The sequence below is a fragment of the Mus musculus genome, chromosome 4 (assembly GCF_000001635.26).
Source record: "Mus musculus strain C57BL/6J chromosome 4, GRCm38.p6 C57BL/6J".
NCBI classification, from domain to species: Eukaryota; Metazoa; Chordata; class Mammalia; order Rodentia; family Muridae; genus Mus; species Mus musculus.
The window spans coordinates 112,738,496-112,764,321 of NC_000070.6; the positions used below are offsets into that span (position 1 = coordinate 112,738,496).

Consider the following 25,826-nt stretch of genomic DNA (forward strand, 5'->3'; position numbering starts at 1 on the left):
GCCACATTCATTAAAGAAACTTTAGTAAAGCTCAAAGCACGCATTGCACCTCACACAATAAAAGTGGGAGACTTCAACACACCACTTTCATCAATGGACAGATCGTGGAAACAGAAACTAAACAGGGACACAGTGAAACTAACAGAAGTGATGAAACAAATGGACTTAACAGATATCTACAGAACATTTTTTCCTAAAACAAAAGGATATACCTTCTTCTCAGCACCTATAATTGGTCACAAAACAGGCCCCAAAAGATACAAAAATATTGAAATTGTCCAATGTATCCTATCAGACCACGATGGCCTAAGGCTGATCGTCAATAACAACATAAATAATGGAAAGCCAACATTCACATGAAATGAACAACACTCTTCTCAATGATACCTTGGTCAAGGAAGAAATAAATAAAGAAATTAAAGATTTTTTAGAGTTTAATGAAAATGAAGCCACCACATACCCAAACTTATGGAACACAATGAAAGCATTTCTAAGAGGGAAACTCATAGTTCTGAGTGCCTCCAAAAAGAAACGAGAGAGAGCACACACTAGCAGCTTGACAATACACCTAAAAACTCTAGAACAAAAGGAAGCAAATTTACCCAAGAGGAGTTAACGGCAGGAAATAATGAAACTCAGGGGCGAAATTAACCAAGTGGAAACAAGAAGAACTATTCAACGATTTAACCAAATGAGGAGCTGGTTTTTTGAGAAAATCAAAAAGATAGATAAACCCTTAGCCAGACTCACTAGAGGGCACAGGGACAGCTTCCTAATTAACAAAATCAGAAATGAAAAGGGAGACATAACAACAGATCCTGAAGAAATCCAAAACACCATCAGATTCTTCTACAAAAGGCTATACTAAAAAAAAAAAAACTGGAAAACCTGGACGAAATGGACAAATTTCTAGACAGATACCAGGTACCAAAGTTAAATAAGGATCAAGTTAACGATCTAAGCAGTCCCATATCCCCTAAAGAAATATAAGTAATCATTAATAGTCTCCCAACCAAAAAAAGCCCAGGACCAGATGGGTTTAGTGTAGAGTTCTATCAGAAGAAGTTCTAATTCCAGTTCTGCACAAACTATTCCACAAAATAGAAGTAGAAGGTACTCTACCCAACTCATTCTATGAAGCCACAATTACTCTTATATGTAAACCACAGAAAGATCCAACAAAGATAGAGAACTTCAGACCAATTTCCCTTATGAATATCGATGCAAAAATCCTCAATAAAAATCTCGCTAAATGAATCCAAGAACACATTAAAACAATCATCCATCCTGACCAAGTAGGTTTTATTCCAGGGATGCAGGTACGGTTTAATATATGGAAATCCATCAATGTAATCCATTATATAAACAAACTCAAAGACAAAAACCACATGAGCATCTCCTTAGACGCGGAGAGAGCATTTGACAAAATCCAACACCCATTCAAGATAAAAGTATTAGAAAGGTCAGGAATTAAAGGCCCATACCTAAACATGATAAAAGCAATCTACAACAAACCAGTAGCCAACATCAAAGTAAATGGTGAGAAGCTGGAAGCAATCCCACTAAAATCAGGGATTAGGCAAGGCTGTCCACTTTCTCACTAGCTATTCAACATTATACTTGAAGTCCTAGCCAGAGCAATTGGACAACAAAAGGAGATCAAGGGGAATCAAATTGGAAAAGAATAAGTCAATATATCTCTTTTTGCAGATGATAGGATAGTATATATAAGTGACCCTAAAAATTCCAGCAGAGAACTCCTAAACCTGATAAACAGTTTCAGAATGAATTTATAAAATTCTTATGCAAATGGATGGATCTGGAGGGCATCACACTGAGTGAGGTAACCCAACCACAAAAGAACTCATATGATATATACTCACTGATAAATGGATATTAACCCAGAAACTTTGAATACCCAAGATATAAGATACAATTTGTGCAATACATGAAACTCAAGAACGAAGACCAAAGTGTGGACATGTTGCCCCTTCTTAGAATTGGGAACAAAACACCCATGGAAGGAGTTACAGAGACACAGTTTGGAGCTGAGACAAATGGATGGTCCATCTAGAGACTGCCATATCCAGGGATCTATCCCATAATCAGCCTCCAAACGCTGACACCATTGCATACACTAGCAAGATTTTGCTGAAAGGACCCTGATATAGCTGTCTCTTGTGAGACTATGCTGGGGCCTAGCAAACACAGAAGTGAATGCTCACAGTCAGGTATTGGATGGATCACAGGGCCCCCAATGGGGAGCTAGAGAAAGTACCCAAGGAGCTAAAGGGATCTGCAACCCTATAGGTGGAACAACATTATGAACTAACCAGTACCCCCAAGCTCTTGACTCTAGCTGCATATGTATTAAAAGATGGTCTAGTAGGCCATCATTGGAATGAGAGGTCCATTGGACATGCAAGTTGTATATGCCCCAGTACAGGGGAATGCAAGGCCAAAAAGTGGGAGTGGGTGTGTAGGGGAGTGGAGAGGATGGTATGGTGGACTTTTGAGATAGCATTGGAAATGTAAATGAGGAAAATACCTAATAAAAATATTTTTAAAAAAGAAGTTTAAAACTTTAAAAAAAATAAAGAAACATTACTAATGCTTAAACCACACTGTGAATCTCACACATGGATAGTGGGAGACTTCAATACCACCTCTCATGAGTGAGCAGGTCATCCAAACACAATCTAAACAGAAAAATAATGTTGGAAAATATCCTGAGATTCCAATGTTGGTGAGTGTGGAATTATATTCCACTTGTTGACTCTTCATGTCATCTGGTCAAACTTCCTGAAGTACCCCTCTGTATCTAGAACCTGAATATTAATCTGTATATAGAAGCTCATAGTTAAGAAGAGGAGAAATATGGCATTATGAATCATTAGTGTGAATTCAATAGTTAAGAAGTTTCTGTTAATGTTCATTTTCAATGGGCTGTTACCTATATCCCATATGTGAATAGCCACAATTAAGACAAAAGCAATACCCTAAGGCAAACACAAGTTTTAAAGACAAAAAATATCAGTCAGAGAAAAATGATAAATCAGATTTCATGAAATTGAGTAATTTCTGTACATCACAATATGGAAAAAAAGAGAAAGTCAAGACTAGAACATATCTATACTATATCTGAGAGAAAACAAAACAAACAACAACAACAACAACAAAAACTGTGTTCAAAATAAATGACGGGTGCTATAAATAAAGTTAGTTTTCTAAATGAAAAATCAATAAATGTATTTATTTTAAAGAGATGATACCATAATGATCAATAAGTGTATGTAAAGTTGTTCAAAATCATCACTCATCAGAAAAATGCAAAGTAAAACCTCATTGAGATGTTATGAATCATATAGCCTAACAAATATCTATAAAACATTTCACCCAAACACAGAAGAGTATGCTTTCTTCTTAAGCACCTAAAGGAATATTCTCCAAATTTACCAAGTATTCAGTAGCTGGGTTTACAACCCATGTATATAAAGTGTACAAATTCATGGAAACTTAACTACTCTGAATTCAAGGACTATGGTGTCAAGACAGAGAAAAAAGAAGAGGAGAGAGTGAGAGTGAGAAAGCAATTGAGAGAGAGAGAGAGAGAGAGAGAGAGAGAGAGAGAGCTCCCTACAATGAAAATGAAAATGAATACATAACATACACACACTATGGGAAGCAAAGTAATGCTAAAATGAAAGTTCATGGCACTAAGTGTCTTGTTAAAGAAATTGGAGAAATCTCATACTAACAATATAATATCACAACTGAAAGCTATAAAATAAAAAGAAACAAGCATATTGAAAAGGCAAATAATGCAGGAGTAATTAAATTGAGGGCTGAAATCAATAAAATAGATAAAAAGAGAAACAATACAAAGAAACATTCAAACAAAGATATGGTCCTCTGAGAAAATCATCAAGACAGGCAAAACCTTAGTCAAAGTAACTAAAAGTCAGATACAAAATTGCACGTTAACAAAATCATGAATGAAAAAGGAGACAACAGCAGACATCAAGAATATCCAAAGGACTATTAGGTCATACTTTAAAAACTGGTACTCTACCAAATTGGAAAACCTGAAAGATGTGGACAATTCTTTCCATAGATACCACTTACCAAAATTAATTCATCAGTTTAAATAGACCTAAATCCTAAGGAAAATTGAAGCATTATTAAAAGTCTTCCAACCAATAACAGCTTAGTACCAGGCAGTTTTAGCACAGAATTCTATCAAACTTTCAAAGAGGAGCTAATACCAATATTTTTTTTTCAAATTATTCTGCAAAAGAGAAACTGAAGGAACATTGTCAAATTCATTTTATGAGGCCACAGTCACCCTGATACTTAGCCCACACTAAGACTCAACAAAGAATGAGAATTTCTGACCACTTTTCCTTATGAATATTGATGCAAAAGTACTCAATAAAATACCTCTAACCTGAACCCAAGAACATATCAAAAAGATCATCTAACAAGGTCATGTAGGCTTCATCCCAGAAATACAAGGATGGTTCAACATATGAAAATTCATCAATGTAATGCACCATATAAACAAACTTAAAGACAAAACACAAAATCACCACACTAGGTGCTGAAAAGGCATTTGACAAAATCCAAGAACCCATTTAGATAAATTTCTTGGATATTTCAGGGATAAAATGTACATGCATAAATATAACAAAAGCAATATACAGCAAGCCAATAGCCAACAACAAATTAAATCGAGAAAGCAACTCCACTAAAACAGGGACAAGATTGTCCATTCTCTCCTTACATATCCAACATATTACTTGAAATTCTAGCTAGAGAAATAGGAAAACTGAAAGGGATCATGGAGATACAAATTAGAAAAGAATAGGTCAATGTACCATTATTCACAGATGATCGGATGCTATACTAAGTGACCCCTAAAATTCAACCAAAGAAATCCTACAGCTGAATGCATTGGCACAGGAGACACTAATAAGCAATGAATTAATAAATGGGACCTCATGACATTAAAAAGCGTCTTAAGGCAAAGGCACTGTCAAAAGGACAAAATAGCAGCCTATATAATGGGAAAAGATATTCCTCAATCCTACATTCAACAGAGGACTGATATCCAAAATATATTAAGAACTCAAAAAATTTAGACATCATCAAACCAAACAACCCAATTAAAATTAGATACAGATCCTCTTCTTCAAACAGAATTCTTCAAAGAAGAAACTCTAATATCTGAAAGGACTTAAAAAATGTTCAATATACTTAGCCATGGGGAAAGGAAAATCAAAAGGACCCTGTGATTTCATCTTACACCATCAGAATGGCTAAGATAAAAACTCAACTGGCAGCTTATACGGGCAAGGAGGTGGAGCAAGGGGAACATTCTTCAGATACTGGTGGGAGTGCAAAATTGTACTGTCACTGTGGAAGTCAATTTGGCAGTTTATAAAAAAATGGTTACTGATCTACCTCAAGACCTAGCTATATCACGACTGGTCATATATTCAAAGAACACTCTGTTCTACCAAAAGAATGCTAGCTCAACTCTGTCCATTGCAGCTTTATTAATAATTGCCAAAAATTGGAATCAACCATTGTCACTAAATTGAAGAATGGATAAAGGAAACATGGTACATTTAAACAATGAAGTATTGCACAGATATTAAAAACAATGACATCATGGCATTTTCAGGAAAATGGATGGAATTAGGAAATATCATCCTGAGCAAGGTAACCCAGACCCAGAAAGACAAAGCAAGGCATGTATTCAGGTATAAGTTAATATTAGGCATAAAGTACAGGATAACTGCACTACAATCCACAGACCCAAAAATATTAACTAACAAGGAGGGCTTAAGGTAGGATATGTGAATTTCACTGAGAAGGTAAAATAGAATAGATATTGTGGGTTAATGAAGTGAGGGAACTAAATGGAGTGAAAGTAGATACTGAAACAGAAGGTATCTGGTAGGGAGAAGGTAGTGGGAGAGAGTACTGAAAAGACAATCAAAATTGGGAGGGAACATATCTGGGATAAGCTAGAAACCTAGGGTAATGGAAACTCCCAGGAACCTATGAGGGCTAATCTAGTTAAGACTCCTAGCAATAGGGGATACAGATCCTGAAATGGCTATCTCCTCTAACTAGGCAAGACTTACAGTGTAGGAATTGGGACACCAATCCAGCCATAAAACCTTCAACATACAATTTGCCTACAAGATAAGCAGAAGTCAAGATAAAGCAGAAATTGAGAAATACACCAACAAATAACTGGTACAGCTTGAAACCCACACCATGAGAGGGAATCCATCCCACATAGCATTAATGACATTCTGTTATACTTGCAGACAGAAGCTTAGCCCAACCAGCATCAGAGAGTGTTCATCTACCAACTGATGGAAACAGATCCACAGATCCACATCTAAACATTTGGGCAGAGCTTTTTAGAGAAAAGGAGGCATGATAATAGGAACCAGGAGGTCAAGGAGTCCACAAGAAAACCTACATAATCAACTAACCTTGGAACCCACAGAGACTGAATTACCTACAGGGAGCATTCTTGGGACTGACATAGAGCCTCTGAATATATGTAACAGTTGTACAACTTGGTCTCCATGTGTGAGCAGAAACTATCCTTGACTCTGATACCTGACTTTGGGAACGTTTGCCCTTTCTGGGCTGTCTCTTCTGGCCTCAATAGGAGAAGATGAGCCTAGTTTTATTGAAAGTTGATATGCCAAGGCAGGTGTATATCTATGGGAGGCATCCTCTTTTCTGAAGAATAGGGTTGGAGGAGCGGATGGAAGTATTCTAGAGGGGGAAGGACTTGGAAGAGAAGAGGAAGGGGAAAGTGTAGTTGGGATGTAAAGTAAATGAATTAACTAATTAAAAAATTTTAAGAAGAATGTCTTATTTTGGCTCATGATCTTAGACGGGTTATTCTAAAGTTGTCTTGCTCTTTTGTTTCTGGGCCACTGATGAGTCAAAAACTGTGGAGGGTAAAAGGATGTCTCCAACTGCTGGTTCAGAGCTTGTGTATATTGATCTGAGACAAAAAGAACAACAAAATGGATTATTTTTATTTAATACTGACCAGCCATGCCAGAGGAGTGACTATCACATCAAATCTCCTCCTTCTGAACACACATTGAACTTAAAGCTAATGAGAACTTCAGTGTATTCTATGATAAGGATCATCAGTCTTTCACAGATTGCCAGAATTCTTTATGGTTTAGACTTTGTTTTTATGTCTCCCTCCATTATCTGACATGGGACTGAAGGCGGTTTCCTGCCTATCTGTGTAACCATCCAACTTTTATGCCTTTAAGCTGACTTGTCATCCCTTTTATGCTTCCTGGTGTTTTCATCTATCTTTGTATTTAGAATATAACATTTCCATTGTTACCTTGACTCCTCTTATCCACAAAGACACATACCAAAAAAATTCTAATCTTCTTTTTACATCAGAAGTTATACATCCTATTTTCCAGATGAGACAAAACAAGGTTTGAAAGAAAAATAATATTCAAGGGTTCAAATCTAGAAATAGTTTATGTGGAAGTGATATAACTTTTGAACCCGTAATGTGCAATACATATTGAGAGCTTATTGTCAAATTATTACAACACTTTCTTTAAGATTTAAACTATATATGTGTGTGTGTGTGTGTGTGTCTGTGTGTGTGTGTGTAGGTGACTATCTGTGAGTATATCTAATCACATACATACAAGTACATGTGGAGACCAGAAGAGAACATTGGATTTCCTAAAGCTGAATTTACAGAGAGTTGTGATTCATTTGGTATGGGTGCTAGGAAGCAAACAGGTCATCAAAGAGAACAAATGGTCTTAACTTCTGAGCGTTCTCACCAACCATAATGCTTTTCTTTAAAGTATTCTCCATAGCATCCAGTATTTTTCTGATTTTCAGCAACTCAAATAATGCAACTTTATAGCAATTTGTAGCATGTAACATAACTTCACATTTATTATTTCACTAAATTTTCTCCTTAATTTGACTCCTTGATTAAAACAATTGATATCTGATAGAACCAAGTCATAAAAGCTTACCTGGTAGGACAACGCTTCTTTTTTTCTCCCGATTAGTTGTTACATTGTAAATGGAGCAAGTAATAGGACTTTGAACTCTGTTCTTCAGAAGAATGCTGCTTTTCAAATACAATAACCCAGCTCTATCCTGAGAGTCAAATGTGGTTGAATGTGGAATTATATTCCCTTTGCTGTCTCTCCATGTCATCTCAGCAGGTGGGATCAAGCTTCCTGAAGTACACTCCAAGAGTACCCCTTCTGTATCTGGAACCTGAATGTTAATCTGTATATCCAAGCTCATAGCTAGGGAGAGGAGAAAAGTGTTATTATGATTCAGTGTAAATTCAAGAGTTGAAAAGTTTGTGAAAGTTGTCATTCCCAGTGGTCTGTTGCTTGTGTCCCATTGGGAATGTGGATAGTCACAATCAGGGCAAAAGCAGTACTGTAAATCAAACACACACTGGGAAGATATAAAAACATAATCAGAGAAAAATAATAAATTAGACTTCATAAATTTAGTAATTTCTGTAGATCAGGATATGAGCAAAAAGAGAAAGCCATGAAATAGAAAATATCCACACTATATCTGGGAAAGGAACTGTGTTCAAACTAGATGACAGGCATTATAAATCAAGTTTAGTTTCTAAAATGTGAAAACACTAGAAAACATATTTGTTTGAAGAGATATCATAATGATATCAGTAAGAATATATAAGGATGTTCAACATCATCACCAACCAGTGAAATGCAAAACAGGACCTCACTGAGACGTACTTGACCCCCATTAGAAAGTTGAAGAAGCAGGACTGACATTGCCACAGATAAAAAGACAAAACACTTTATATATGAAAGTGTCAATATATTTATATATATATATATATATATGCATATATATACGACATATATATACATATATATTGACTCAAAGTAATCTAAACAATAAAAACAAATACTAATACTAATACTGAAAACAAATGCAAAAGAATAAATAAACTCCTGTCATATGATAAATAAATAATGGTGAGTAATTATGGCCATTAAAGAGATTGTTGTAAATGAAATAATATAGTAATGTTTGTGATTTATCTCTGGCAATGAAAGTTAGACATTTGATAACCTTGGCAATAAGATCATGATATTGACTAGGAAAGATTAATAAAACATTTTGAGCTGCTGAAAATATTCAGTATCTAGAGTCGAAGATTAAGTTTGTGAGTGTGTCTACAAGCAAAAATTCACAAATTTGTACATTTTATGTACTTATCTCTGTGTTACATATATCTCACTTCAAAAAGAAAAACAATTTCAAGACAACAGAATTCCTATCTCTGCACTGTCTATTTTGGCATTTACATCACCATATCTTGAGCTTAGTCACTGAAGCAAGTTCTTTTGAAAGTTAGACTAGTATGCAAATAGCAAATATAGGTGTTAAAATAGATTTTTAAAATAATTTATTAATGCATACATTTAGAGTTTTTGTTACCAAAATTCTAAGTAATATAGTAATGAATGTGAATGTGAAAACTGCCACAACTTCCCGACTGGGGAGACAACACTCAATGGTGGATAAATTGTAAAACCACTTCCCAAAATTAATTAAAACTCCAACAAAATAAGCAGCTGGAGGATCAAAACAGAAAAATAACAAAGTGCAGAGAGGTGCACAATGTATTTGCTTTTGTACAATTTACTTATTGTGGGAAGAAACTAATTATTTTCTTTCCTTTAAAGAATTTAAGATAATGATGAATAATCAGAATTCTCAGTCCAAGGGGGTGAAGATAATGTTAGATTAAGCCCATCTCATATTTGAGTTATTACAATTACATAGAAAAGGAACTAGTGAGCATTTGACTGTCTGTAAGAGCTCGGGGAGCCCTACACTAAGGGAGTTTAGCACCTGCCAGGGCAGAAACTTCACTAAAGGAAGTGCTCCTTTAAGGGCCACATCAAAGTAGAGGGAACTATTCTGAGTACAGACAGAGGTGTCAATAAACTCTATAAAGCTCAATCAATTCAATAAAATATAATTAAATTACAAGGGATTTTTGCAGAGGTTCATGTGACCTGATAGATCAACACTAAAATTTCCATTTATACATATATGAATGTTTATATGTAATAATTTAAATTACTAGCATTGAATTAGCATATAATAACTTGAAATAATAATAAATATTTCATTTTAGTGATATATTTTAATGTCTTTCATTATTATGTGATGGTATAACAATAGTTCAGTAAGTTTACATAATAGAACAGAGTTAAATTGATTTTGATTGATCACATGATGGAATTCTCTACAACTATAAAATCAATAGCAAAATATTCTTATAAAATTGCTTAAAATTCATATTTTAAAAGAAATTTGCAAAACATGTTCATAGTATATTTGGATTTATTGATATTTATACATAGATACATACGTGCATTCATACATCCATATGTGCATGCATATATATATATGTATATATATATATATATATATATATATATATATATATATATATATATATATATACATATACACATGCATGTGTATATGCAGGTATGTTTTATATGTGGTGTACATATGTGATATAATCTCAGACATTGTTTTAGAAAAAGCAGATTATATTAGCTTCTTGGGAGATTAAGTCATTATTTCATTCCCTATTTTCCTTTCCTCCCTTGAGCCCGTCCCATGTACCCCTTGGTCTCTCTCAAATTTGTAGTCTCTTAAAATTATTTTTAAAATTATTGTTTCAAATATGCTTTTAGATGTTTTGTTTTAGTAGGTTAATTTGTGAAAAAAAAAAATCTCAGTATATAATTCTAATTGGCCTGAAACATCTGATGTACACCATGCAGGTTTTAACTCACAAAGATTCACCTGTCTTTGCCTCTCAGGTGTTATGATTAAAGGCTACCTCTTCACTTGGTTGACAATTTTCTTTGCTGAACATAAACACTTATCTTCATGAAGTCCCATTTGCCTATCCTTGGCCTTATTCCCTATGCTCCTTGGTGGTAAAGACTACAAAAGCCAGTTTTGTTTCTACATTGAAGAAAAAAATCTTCAAAAATGACAAAGCTTTGCAAACATGATTTCACAGCAGCTGTAAAAACCTGCACTGGGTCTGCTTAAGACTGGGCCTGCTGTTTCCATTTTCCATCTGTGCCCAAAAACAGACCCTGTGCTACAACCCTCTACACCCCAATCCCACCCAGAGAAATCATGACACCCAGGAATATGGAGACACCCATGCTGGGAGGTGAGACCAAAATAATCACCCAATACCTGGCCCAAAATGGGATCTGACCCCCAAAGACCCAGGGAACACAGGAACCACTTTACAGCCAGGGACAGGATGCTTCTGGTTTCCATCTGCACCCAGGAGCAGGTGCTATACTACAGCCTTTCACAGCCCAATCCCACCTAAAGAAAACTTATAGGCTCACAGGCAGGAAAGGCTGAAAGGTCAGAGACAGCAAGGCCAGCTAACACCAGAGAACACAAGAAGTTGAAAGGAAAGCACAAGAATATAACCTAGAGAAACCAATATTACTTGACATGATCATAACCCAGTTCTCCCACCACAGCAAGGCCTAGATACAACAACACACTGGGAAAAGCAAAATTCTGATCTAAAATCCCTTCTCATGTTGCTGAGAAAGGACTTTGAGTAGGACATAAAGAAATACAGAACACAGGAAAACAGGTAGAAGCCCTTAAAGAAGAAACCCATAAATCCCTTAAAGAAATATAGGAAAACACAACCAAAAAGGTGAAGATGTTGAACAAAACCATCTAAGATCTAAAAATGGAAAGAAAAATGAAATGGAAAGAGAAACAATAAAGAAATCACAAAGGTAGACAAGTCTGGACATAGAAAACCTATGAAAGAGATCAGGAGTCCTAGATGCAAGCATAATAAACAGAATTCAAGAGAAAGAAGGGAGAATCTCAGGTTCAAAAGATACCATAGAAAACATTGTTACAACATCAATGAAAATGGAAAGGTCCTAACAGGAAACATCCAGGAAATCCAGAACACAATGAGAAGACCAAACATAAGGATCATTTGTATAGAAGAGAGTGAAGAGTCCCAAAAAGGTCAACTAACATATAAAGGCAAACTTATCAGAATTTTAACACACTTCTCACCAGAGACTGTAAAAGCCAGATGATCCTAGGTAGAAGTCATAGAGATCTTAAGAGAACACAAATGACAACCCAGGCTACTATACCCAGCAAAACTCTCAATTACCATAGATAGAGAAATCAAGATATTCCATCACCAAATGAAATTAAACAATATTTTCCCACAAATCCAGATCTATAAACAATAATAGAGAGAAACCTCCACAATAACAAGGGAAACTGCACCCCCCAAAAAAAGCAAGAAATTAATCTTCTCACAACAAACCTAAAAGAAGAGAGCCATACAAACATAGTTCTAACTCTAACAACAAAAATAATAGGAAGCGACGATCATTAGTCCTTAATATCTCTTAACTTCAATGAACACAATTCCACAATTAAAAGACATAGACTAACAACCTGGAAACTTAAAAGGACACAGCATTTTGCTACATAAGGAAAGCACAACTCAATAACAAATACACAACCTCAAAGTAAAATGTTGGAAAAAAAATCCAAACAAATGGTCCCAAGAAACAAGCCAAAGTACTCATTCTAATATCGAATAAAATTGGCATTCAAAAAAAAAGTTATCAAAAACATAAGGAAAGTCCTTCTGGCTGGCACCAGCACCGGATCACCTTGGGTGCAAAATTGGCGGACACCCCCTCCCACCCCCAGAGGACTCTCCATGTGATCTTAGGATCATTGGTGAGTGGAAAACAACATCTGTTCCAATCCAATTGTGATGGGCCTGTGACAGCAGGAACAAGGACACCAGAGCCCTTCCTAACCAGAGGCTTGGGTACCTGTTGATCAGTTCTGGTTTACCTTGGTTTCAAACAGACCAGACAACTCCAAGGTACTCAAAGTAGTCACCACTTCCAGGCACTGTAACACGCCCAGGATCTTAGGACAACAGGATCCCAGGATAACAGGAGCTGGGTCACACTAGTATTTCAGGGTCTCAGAGGAAGCTTGACTGCCAAAAACTCTGACACACCCAGAATCTCAGGTTCACAGAAACACATAATCAAAGGATCACAGAGAAAGCTGGACTCTGAGGAGTCCTGAATCAACTGGGATTATACGAAGGACAGGCTCCAATCAGATATATTGAGGGCATCAAGCACTTGAGATAATCAGATGGAAGAGGCAAGCATAAGAACAGAAGCAACAGAAACCAAGGTTATTTGGCATCATCAGAACCAAACTCTTCCACCGTAGCAAGTCCTGGATACACCATCATACCAGAAAAGCAAGACATGGATCTAAAGTCACTTCTCGTGATGATGATGGAGGACTTTAAGAAGGAAATATAGGAAAACACAGGTAAGCAGCTAGAAGCCCTTAAAGAGGAAACACAAAAATCCCTTAGAGAGTTACAGAAAAACACTACCAAACAGGTGATGGAATTGAACAAAACCATCCAGGATCTAAAAACGGAAGTAGAAACAATAAAGAAAACTCAAAGGGAGACAACTCTGGAGATAGACACCCTAAGAAAGAAATCAGGAACCATAGATGTGAGCACCAGCAACAGAATACAAGAGAAAGAAGAGAGAATCTCATGTGCATAACATTCCATAGGGAACATTGACACAACAATCAAGGAAAATGCAAAATGCAAAAAGATCCCAACTCAAAACATCCAGGAAATCCAGGACACAATGAGAAAACCAAGCCTACGGATAATAGGAGTAGATGAGAAGGAAGATTTTCAACTTATAGGGCCAGCAAATATCTTCAACAAAATTATAGAAGAAAACTTCCCATAACTAAAGAAAGAGATGGCAAGAACATACAAGAAGCCCATAGAACTCCAAATAGACTAGACCAGAAAAAAAATCCTCCAGACACACAATAATCAGAACAGCAAATGCTAAATAAACTAAATAAAGACAGAATATTAAAAGGAATAAGGGAAAAGGGTCAAATAACATATAAAGGCAGACCTATTAGATTTATACCAGATTTCTCACCACGAACTATGAAAGCCAGAAGAACCTGGACTGATGTTATTCAGACCCTAAGAGAACACAAATACCAGCCCAGGCTACTATACCCAGCAAAACTCTCAATTACTATAGATGGAGAAACCAAAGTATTCCATGACAAAACCAAATTCACACAATATCTTTCCATGAATCCATCCCTTCAAAGGATAATAATGGGAAAACACCAATGCAAGGACGGAAACTACACCCTAGAAAAAGCAAGAAAGTAATCCTTCAATAAACCTAAAGAAAGAGAGCCACAAGAAAGGAATAGCAACAGTAACAACTAAAATAACAGAAAGCAACAATTACTTTTCCTTAATATCTCTTAATATCAATGGACTCAATTCCCCAATAAAAAGACAGAATAACAGACTGGCTATACAAACAGGAACCAACATTTTGCTCCTTACAGGAAACCCATCTCAGGGTAAAAGACAGACACTACCTCAGAGTAAATTGCTGGAAAACAATTTTCCAAGCAAACTGTCTGAAGAAACAAGCTGGAGTAGTCATTCTAATATCGATTAAAATCAACTTCCATCCCAAGGTTATCAAAATATACAAGGAGGGACACTTCATACTCATCGAAGGGGAAGATCTCCCAAGATGATCTCTCAATTCTCAATATTTATGCTCCAAATGCAAGGGAAGCCACATTCATTAAAGAAATTGTAGTAAAGCTCCAAGCACACATTGTACCTCTCACAATAATAGCGGGAGACTTCAAGACCCCACTCTCATCGATGGACAGATACTAGAAAGAGAAAGTAAACAGAGACACAGTGAAACTAACAGAAGTTATGAAACAAAACTTAACAGATATCGACAGAACTTTTTATCATAAAACAAAAGGATATACCTCCTTCTCAGAACCTCATGGTACCTTCTCCAAAATTGAGCATATACTTGGTCACAAAACAGGCCTCAACAGATACAAAAATGTTGAAACTGTCCCATGCATCCTATCACATCACCATGGACTAAGTATGATCTTCAATAACAGCATAAATAGTACAAATCCAACATTCACATGGAAATTGAACAACACTCTCCTCAATGATACCCTGGTCAAGGAAGAAATAAAGAAAGAAATTAAAGACATTTTAGAGTTTAATGAAGATGAAGCCACAACATACCAAACTTATGGGACTCAATGAAAGCATTCCTGATTGGAAAACTCATAGCTCTAAGTGCCTCCAAAAAGGAACTAGACAGAGCATACACTAGCAGCTTGACAGCACACCTAAAAGCTCTAGAACAAAAGGAAGCAAATTCATTCAAGAGGAGTAGACAGCAAGAAATAATCAAACTCATGGGGGAAATCAACCAAGCTGAAACAAAAAGAAGTATTCAAAGAATCAACCAAACCAGGAGCTGGTTCTTTAAGAAAATCAACAAGTTAGACTATCCCTTAGCCACACTCACAAGAGGGCACTGGGACAGCGTCCTAATTAACAAAATCAGAAATGAAAGGAACACATAACAACAGATATCTGGGAAATCCAAAACACTATCAGATTCTTCTACAAAAGGCTATAATAAAAAAAAGAGGAAAACCTGGATGAAACGGACAAATTTTTACACAGATAGCAGGTACCAAAGTTAAAGCAGGATCAGATTAATGACCTAAACAGTCCTATATCCCCTAAAGAAATAGAAGCAGTCATTAATTGTCTTCCAAGCAAAAAAAGCCAAGGACAAGATGGGTTTAGTGCAGAGTTCTATCAGATCTTCAAAGAAGACCTGATTACAGTTCTTCTCAAACTACTCCACAAAATAGAAACAGAAGGTACTCTATGTGACTCATTCTATGAAGCCAAATTACTCTGATACCTAAACCACATAAAGACCCAAAAAAGATAGAGAACTTCAGACCAATTTCCCTTATGAATATCGATAAAAAAATATTCAATAAAATTTTTGCAAATCGAATCCAAGAACACATCAAAAATGATAATCCATCATGACCAAGGAGGCTTCATCCTAGGGTTACAGGGATGGTTTAATATAGGGAAGTCCATCAATGTAATCTACTATAAAAACAAACTCCAAGAAAAAAAAAACACATGATCATCTCTTTAGATGCTGAGAAAGCATTTGAAAAAACCCAACACCCATTCATGATAAAAGTCTTGGAACGATCAGGAATTCAAGGCCCATACTTAAACATACTAAAAGCAATCTACAGAAAACCAGTAGCCAACATCAAGGTAAATGGAGAGAAGATGGAAGCAATCCCACTAAAATCAGGGACTAGACAAGGCTGCCCACTTTCTCCCTACCTATTCAATATAGTATTTGAAGTCCTAGCCAGAGCAATTCAACAACAAAAGGAGATCAAGGGGATAAATTGGAAAGGAAGAAGTCAAAATATCAGTATTTGCAGATGAAAAGATAGTATATATAAGTGACCCCAAAATTCCACCAGAGAACTCCTTAACCTGATAAACAGCTTCAGTGCAGTAGCTGGATATAAAATTAACTCAAACAAATCAGTGGCCTTTCTTTACACAAAGGATAAACAGGCTGCGAAAGAAATTAGGGAAATAACACCCTTCACAATACTCACAAATAATATAAAATACCTTGGTGTGACTCTAACTGAGGAAGTGAAAGACCTGCATGATAAGAAATACAAGTCTCTGAAGAAAAAAATCAAAGAAGATCTCAGAAGATGGAAAGATTTCCTATGCTCATGGATTGACAGGATCAATATAGTGAAAATGGCTATCTTGCCAAAAGCAACCTACACATTCAATGCAATCCCCATCAAAATTCCAACTCAATTCTTCAACGAATTAGACAGGGCAATTTGCAAGTTCATCTGGAATAACAAAAATCCTAGGATAGCAAAAACTCTTCTCAATGGTAAAAAACAAACCTCTGGTGGAACACCATGCCTGACCCAAAGCTGTACTACAGAGCAATTGTGATAAAAACATCATGGTACTGGTATAGGAACAGACAAGTAGACCAATGGAGTAAAATTGAAGACCCAGAAATGAACTCACACACCTATGGTCAATTGATCTTTGACTAGGGAGATAAAACCATCCAGTGGAGAGAAAGAGAGCATCTTCAATAAATGGTGGTGACACAACTGGTGGTTATCATGTAGAAGAGTGTGAATTGATCCATTATTTTCTCCTTGTACTTAGGTCAAGTCTAAGTGGATCAGGGAACTCCATGTAAAACCAGAGACACAGAAACTTATAGAGGAGAAAATGTGGAAAAGCCTTGAAGATATGGACACAGGGGTAAAATTCCTGAATAGAACAGCAATGGCTTATGTTATAAGATTGAGAATTCATAAATGGGACCACATAAAATTGCAAAGCTTCTGTAAGGCAAAAGAAACTGTCAATAGACAAAAAGGCCACCAACAGACTGGGAAAGGATCTTGACCAATCTTAAATCACATAGGTGAACAATATCAAATATATGTAAAGAACTCAAGAAGATGGACTCCAGAAAACCAGATAACCACATTAAAAAATGGGGCACAGAGGCAAACAAAGAATTCTCAACTGAGGAATATCAAATGGCTGAGAAGCACCTGGAAAAATGTTCAACATCCTTAATCATCAGAGAAATGCAAAGCAAAACAACCCTGAGATTCTACCACATACCAGTCAGAATGGCTAAGATAAAAAAATTCACGTGACAGCAGATGCTGGCAAGGCTGTGGAGAAAGAGGAGCACTCCTCCATTGTTGGTGGGATTTCAAGCTTGTACAAACACTCTTGAAATCAATCTGGCAGTTTCTTAGAAAATTGGACATAGTACTACTGGAAGATCCAGCAATAACACTTCTGGGCATGTATCCAGAAGCTGTTCCAACTGGTAATAAAAACACATGCTCCACTATGTTCATAGCAGCCTTATTTATAATAGCCAGAAGCTGGAAAGAACCCAAATGCCCCTCAACAGAGGAATACAGAAAATGTGGCACATTTATACAATGGAGTACTAGTCAGCTATTAAAAACAATGAATTTATTAAATTCCTAGGCAAATGGATGGATCTGGAGGTTATCATCCTGAGTGAAGTAACCCAATCACAAAAGAACTCATATGATATGCACTCACTGATAAGTGGATATTAGCCCAGAAACTTAGAATACCCAAGGTACAATTTGCAAAACACATGAAACTCAAGTACCAAGACCAAAGTGTGGAGACTTCGCCCCTTCTTAGAACTGGGAACAATACACCCATGGAAGGAGTTACTGAGACAGCGTTTGGAGGTGAGATGAAAGGATGGACCATACAGAGACTGCCCCACCCCTGGGTCCAACCCATAATCAGACACTATACGCAGACACTATTGGATACACCAGCAAGATGTTGCTGAAAGGACCCTGATATAGCTGTCTCTTGTGAACTACACCAGTGCCTGGCAAACACAGAACTGGGTGCTCACATTCAGCTATTGGATGGAACACTAGGTCCCCAATGTGTAAAGCCAGAGAAAGTACCCAAGGAGCTGAAGGGGTCTGCAACCCTATAGGTGGAACAACAATATCGACTAAGTAGTACTCCCAGAGCTCATGTCTCCATCTGCATATTTAGCAGAAGATGGCCTAGTCAGCCCTCAATGGGAAGAGAGGCCCCTTGGTCTTGCAAACTTTATATGCCCCAGTTCAGGGGAAACACGAGGACCAAGAAGTGGGAGTGGGTGTGTAGGGGAGCGGGGTGAGGGAGGTTATAGGGGACTTTCAGAATAGCATTTGAAATGTAAGTGAAGTGAATACCTAATAAAATTTGGAAAAAAAATCATAAGTACGGACAGTTCATCCTCATCAAAGGAAAAATCGACCAAGATAACATCTCAATTCTGAATATCTTTGTCCCAAATGCAAGTGTATTCACATTTGTAAAAGAAAAAATACTAAAGCTCAAGACATACATTGCACTTTACACAATAATAGTGGGAGAATTCTATACTCCACTCCCACAATGGACCGATCATGGAAACAGAACCTAACAAAGACACATTGAATGTAACAGAAGCTATGAATCAAATGGATTTAACAGATATCTATAGAACATTTCACCCCAAAACAAAATAATATACTTTCTTCTTAGCACTCCATGGTGCATTTTCCAAAATTGGCCATATAATTGGACACAAAACAAGCCCCAACTGATAAACGAATATTGAAATTATCCCAAACCTCATATCAGATCACTACAGACTAAGGCTGGTCTTCAATAACAAGAAAGATAACAGAAAGCTCATATACACATGGAAGCTGAACAACACTATACTCAATGATATTTTGGTCAAGGATGATGTAAAGAAAGAAATTAAAGACTTTTTAGACTTTAACAAAAATGAGAGCATATCATACCCAAACTTATAAGACACAATGAAAGCAGTGCTAAGAGGAAAACCCACAGCTACGAGTGCCTCCAAAAAGAAACTGGAAAGAGCATATACTAGGAGCTTGACAGCACATCTCAAAGCTCTAGAACAAAAAGATGCCAATACATGTAAGAGGAGTAGGCTGTGGGAAGTAAAATTTTGGGCTGAAATCAACCAAGCAGATACAAAAAGAACTATACAAAGAATCAAAAAAAAAAAAAAAAAACAACAACAAAAAAAAAAACAAAACAACAACAACAACAACAAAAAAAAACAAGGAACTGGTTCTTTGAGGAAATCAACAAGATAGATAAACTCTTAATAATACTAACCAGAGGGCACAGAGAGAGTATCCAAATTTACAAAATCAGAAATCAAAGGGAGACATAACAACAGACACTGAAAAAATTCAAAAAAACTATCAGTTCCTACTACAAAAGTCTACATTCGACAGAACTGGAAAATCTATATAAAAAGGACAATTTTGTAGACAAATACCAAGTACCAACATTAAATCAGGATCAGATAAACCAAATAAATGGTTCAATAACCCATAAACAAATAGAAGCATTTATTAAAAGTCTCACAATCAAAAAATGTTTAGGGCCAGATGGTTTTAGAGAGGAATTCTATTAGACCTCCAAAGAAGAACTAATACCAATATTTTTTAAACTACTGCACAAAAGAGAAACAGAAGGAACACAATCTAATTCATTCTATGAAGCCACAGATATGCTTATACCTAAACCACACAAAGACCACACAAAGAAGGAGAAATTCAGACACATTTCTTTTCTGAATATTAATGAAAAATACTCAATAAAATTCAGGGAAAACAAACCCATGAACACAACAAAACAATCATTCAGTATGTTCAAGTAGGCCTCATCCCAGGGATGCATGGATGGTGCAATATAGAGAAACTCATCAACATAATCTACTATATAAACAAACTAAAAGGAAAAAAAAACATATGACCATCTAATTAGATGCTGAAAAAGCATTTGACAAAATACAGCACCCTTCATGTTAAATGTCTTGGAAAGATCAGGAATTTGAGACCAACACCTAAATATAATAAAAGCAATACACAGAAAACCAAAAGCATACATCAAACTAAATGGAGAAATATTGAAGCAATCCCACTAAAATCAGGAAATAGACAAGGCTACACACTATTTCCCTATCTATTCAATACAGTACTTGAAGTTTTAGACATAGCAACAAATTTGAAATGAAGAAGCCAAGATATCACTATTTGACATGACAGTATATGTAAGTGTTCCAAACAAATACCATCAGAGAAATCCTACAGCCGAGAAGCAACTTCAGCAAAGTTATTGGATATAGAATTAACTCAAACAAATAAGTAGCCCTCCTCTACTCAAAGGATAAAAAAGCTAAGAAAGAATTTAGGGAAACAACACCCTACACAATAGTCACAAATAATATAACATATCTTGTTCTGACTCTAACCAAGAACATGAAAAATGTGTATGACAATAACTTCAAGTATCTGAAGAAAAGAAGACTTCATAAGGTGTAAGATCTTCCATTTTCATGGATCAGCAGGATTAACATAGTCAAAATGGTGATCTTACCAAAGGCTATCTACAGATTCAATGCAATACCCATCAAAATTCCAACTCTATTCTTTGTGTGTGTTTATTTCTTTTTTATTAGATATTTTCTTTATTTACATTTCAAATGTTATCCCCATTCCTAGTTTCTCCTCTGAAAATATTTCCCTGCCCCTCCTCCCGAACTCACCCACTATCACTTCCTGGCCCAGCCATTCCCCTATAGTGGGGCATAGAACCTTCACAGGGCCAAGGAACTCTCCTCCCATTGATGATTGACTAGGCCATCCTCAGCTACATATGTAGCTCGAGCCATGAGTCCTTCTATGTGTTTTCTTTGATTGCTGGTTTAGTCTCAGGTAGCTCTGGGGTTACTGGTTAGTTCATATTGTTGTTCCTCCTAGGGGCTTGCAAACCCCTTCAGCTCCTTGGGTACTCTCATTGGGGACTGTGTGCTCCATCTAATGGATGACTGTGATCATCCACTTGAGTATTATTCAGGCACTGGCAGAACCTCTCAGGTGACAGCTATATCAGGCTCCTGTCAGTGAACTCTTGTTGGCATCTGAAATAGTGTCTGAGTTTGGTGGTTGTTTATGGGATGATTCCCCAGGTTGGGCAGTTTCTGGATGGCCATTCTGAACTTTGTCTCTGTAACTCCTGCCTTGAATATTTTGTTCCCATTTCTAAAATGGACAGATATATCCACACTTTGTTCTTCCTTCTTCTTGACTTTCATGTATTTTGCAAATTGTAGGTTTGGAATTCTGAGCTTCTAGGCTAATATCTACTTATTAGTGAGTGAATATCATATGTGTTCTTCTGTGATTGGGTTACCTCCCATAGGATGAAATTTATAGAGGAGAAAGTGGGGAAGAGCCTTGAAGATATGGGCAAAGGGGAAAAATTCCTGAACAGAATGGCAATGGCTCATGCTGTAAGATCAAAAATTGAAAAATGGGACCTCATAAAATTTCAAAGCTTCTGTAGGGCAAAGGAAACTGTAAAAAGGTAATACAGCAACCAACAGATGGGGAAAAGATCTTTATCAATCCCAAATCTGATTGATAGGGGCTAATACCATATATATATATATATATATATATATATATTCAAGAAGTTGGACTCCAGAAAACCAAATAACCCTATTAAAAAATAGGGTGCAGAGCTAACAAAGAATTCTCACCTGAGAAATACCGAATGGCTGAGAAGCATCTAAAAAAATGTTCAACATTCTTAATCATCAGGGAAATGCAAATCAAAACAACACTGAGAGTCCACCACACAACGGTCAAAATGGCTAAGATAAAAAACTCAGGTGACAGCAGATGCTGGCAAGGATGTGGATAAAGGAACACTCTTCCATTGTTGGTGGGGTTGCAAGCTGATACAACCGCTGTGGAAATCAGTCTCACGGTTTCTCAGAAAATTGGACATAGTTCTACTATAAGATCCATCAAAGCACTCCTGGCCATATACCCAGAAGATGCTCCAACTTGTAAAAATGACTCATGTTCTACTGTGGTCGTAGCAGCCTTATTTATAATATTAAGAAGCTGGAAAGAACCCAGATGTCTCTTAACAGAGGAATGGATACAGAAAATGTGGTACATTTACACAATGGAGTACTACTCAGCTATTAAAAATAATGAATTCATAAAATCCTTAGACAAATGGACGGATCTGGAGGATATCATACCAACCCAATTATTAACAGAGATAGCAAAAGCAATTCTCAAATTCATTTGGAATAACAAACAAAGCAAAGCAAAACAAAACAAAACAAAAAAGAAAAACGCGATAGTAAAAACGACTCTCAGCATTAGAGAACTTCTAGAGGAATCACCATTCCTGACATCAAGCTGTACTAAAGAGCTATAGTAATACAAACCACATGTTCTTGGTATAGAAAAAAACAGGAAGATCAATGGAATAGAATGAAGGTGCAGAAATAAAGCCATATATGTATACTCCATCTTTTTTTTCTTTTTTTTATTACGTATTTTCTTCAATTACATTTCCAATGCTATCCCAAAAGTCCCCCCCCCACCACTCCCCTACCCACCCATTCCCATTTTTTGGCCCTGGCATTCCCCTGTACTGGGGCACATAATGTTTGTTTGACCAATGGGCCTCTCTTTCCAGTGATGGCCAACTAGGTCATCTTTTGATACATATGCAGCTAGAGTCAAGAGCTCTGGGGTACTGGTTAGTTCCTAATGTCGTCCCTCTGATAGCGTTGCAGATCTCTTTAGCTCCTTGGATACTTTCTCTAGCTCCTCCATTGGGGGCCCTGTGATCCATCCAATAGTTGACTGTGAGCATCCACTTCTGTGTTTGCTAGGCCCTGGCCAAGTCTCACAAGGGACAGCTATATCACCGTCCTTGCAACAAAGGCTTGCTAGTGTATGCAATGGTGTCATCGCTTGGAGGCTAATTATGGGATGGATCCCTGGATATGGTAGTTTCTAGATGGACCATCCTTTTGTCTCAGCTCCAAACTTTGTCTCTGTAACTCCTTCCATGGGTGATTGTTTCCAATTCTAAGAATGAGCAAAGTGTCCACACTTTGGTCTTCGTTCTTCTTCAGTTTCATATGTTTTACATATTGTACCTTATATCTCGCTACACTAAGTTTCTGGGTTAATATCCACTTATCAGTGAGTACATTTCATTTGAGTTCTTTTGTGATTGGGTTACCTCACTCAGGATGATGCCCTCCAGGTCCAACCTTTTGCCTAGGAATTTCGTGAATTCATTCTTTTTAATAGCTGAGTAGTACTCCATTGTGTAAATGTACCACATTTTTTGTATCCATTCCTCTGTTGAGGGACATCTGGGTTCTTTCCAACTTCTGGCTATTATAAATAAGGCTGCTATGAACATAGTGGAGCATGTGTCCTTCTTACCGGTTGGGACATCCATCTTTGACATAGAAGCTAAAACCATCCCATTTGAGAAAAGATAGCATATTCAAAAAAATGGTGCTGGTTCAATTGGGAGTTGGTATGTATAAGAATGCAAATGGAACCATTTTTATCTCCTTGTACAAAGCTCAAGACCAAGAAATTGAGGATCTCCACATAAAACAAGATACACTGAATCTAATAGAAGAGAAAGTGGGAAAGAGCCTTGATCACACTGCACAGGAGAAAATTTCACAAGAAGAACAGCAGTGGCTTGGGCTCTCAGAACAACTATAGACAAAATTGCAAAGCTTCTGTAAGGCAAAGGATACTGTCAATAGGACAAAATGGCAACCTACAGATTGGGAAATTATCTTTACTAACCCTACATATGATAGAGAGCTAAAATCAAATATATACAAAGAACTCAAGTAGTTACACTCCAGAGAAACAAATGACCCTATTAAAAATGAGGTACAGAAGAGCTAAACAAAGGATTCTCAACTGAGGAATCTCAAATGGCTTAGAAGCACCTAGAGAATTTTTCAACATCTTTAGTCATCAGGGAAATGCAAATCAACACAAACCTGAGATTCTACATCACATCAGTCAGAATGGCTAAGATCAAAACTCAGGTGACAACAGATGCTGGTGAGGATGTGGGGAAAAAAGAACACTCCTGCATAGCTGGTCAGATTGCAAACTTGCACAACCACTTGGAAAATTAGTCTGTTGGTTCCTCAGAAAATTGGAAATACATGGGGACCCAGATATACCACTTCTGGGCATATACGCAAAGGATGCTCCAAAATATAATAAGGACACATGCTCCGCTAGGTTCACAGCAACTTAATTTATAATAGTCAGAAGCTGTAAACAACAGAGATGTCCCTCAACAGAGGAATGGACATGGAAAATGTGATACATTTATACAATGGACTACTACTCAGCTATTAAAATTATTGACTTCATGAAATTCATAGGCAAATGTATAGAAGTATAAAATATCATCCTGACTAAGATAACCCAGTTACAAGAGAAGACACAGGCTATGAACTAACTGATAAGCAGATATTAGCCAAAAATCTAATAAAACTCATGATACAACTCAGAGACCACATGAAACCAAAGAAAAAGGAAAACCAAAGTGTGAATATTTCAGTCTTACTTAGAAGAGGTGACAAAATAATCATGGGAGGTAGAGGAAGGAATGATACTGGGAGGGAGAAAGAAGTGGGAAAAAATGTGGGGAGGACAGGATGATATAAGGAAGGATAAGGGGGGAGAAGTTCAGATTGTTAGGAATTTGAATAAAGGTATGTAGCAGTAGGAGATGGGGAACTGGGCATGGCCACTAGAAAGTCCCAGATACCAGGGATCCAAGAGGTCTTTAGGACCCAATGGGGATGACATTAGCCAGAATATCCAACAAATGAACCTGTAGAGATAGAACCTGTAGAGACCATATCCAATGCTTATGCACAGCCCCTCATTGAGGGATGGAACCGCCCACCCATCTCAAAAGTACTAACCCAGAATTGCTCCTGTCTAAAGGAAATGCAGGGACAAAGAGTGGAGGAGAGACTGAAATGACATCTAGAGACTTTCCCATCTAGGGATCTATCCAATCTATAGACACTAAACCCAAAAATATAGCTGATACCAAGAAGCACTTGAAGACAGGAATCTGGTAAAGCTATCCCCTGAGAGGCTATGCCAGAGCCTGACCAATACAGATTCAGATGCTCACAGCCAGCCATGGGACTGAGCACAGGGACCCCAATGAAGACTTAAAGGAGGACTGA

At 36.9% G+C, this 25,826-nt stretch overlaps 1 protein-coding gene across 1 annotated transcript in view; it reads right to left on the reverse strand.

The window, feature by feature from the left end:
* Window positions 1-25,826, reverse strand: part of Skint10 (selection and upkeep of intraepithelial T cells 10) — a 64,032-nt gene that overhangs the window by 27,666 nt on the left and 10,540 nt on the right. Inside the window, exon 3 of the mRNA NM_177668.2 lies at window positions 8,064-8,345. Within this exon, the coding sequence (NP_808336.1) occupies window positions 8,064-8,345 (282 nt within the window). The remainder of the gene's footprint in view (window positions 1-8,063; window positions 8,346-25,826) is intronic.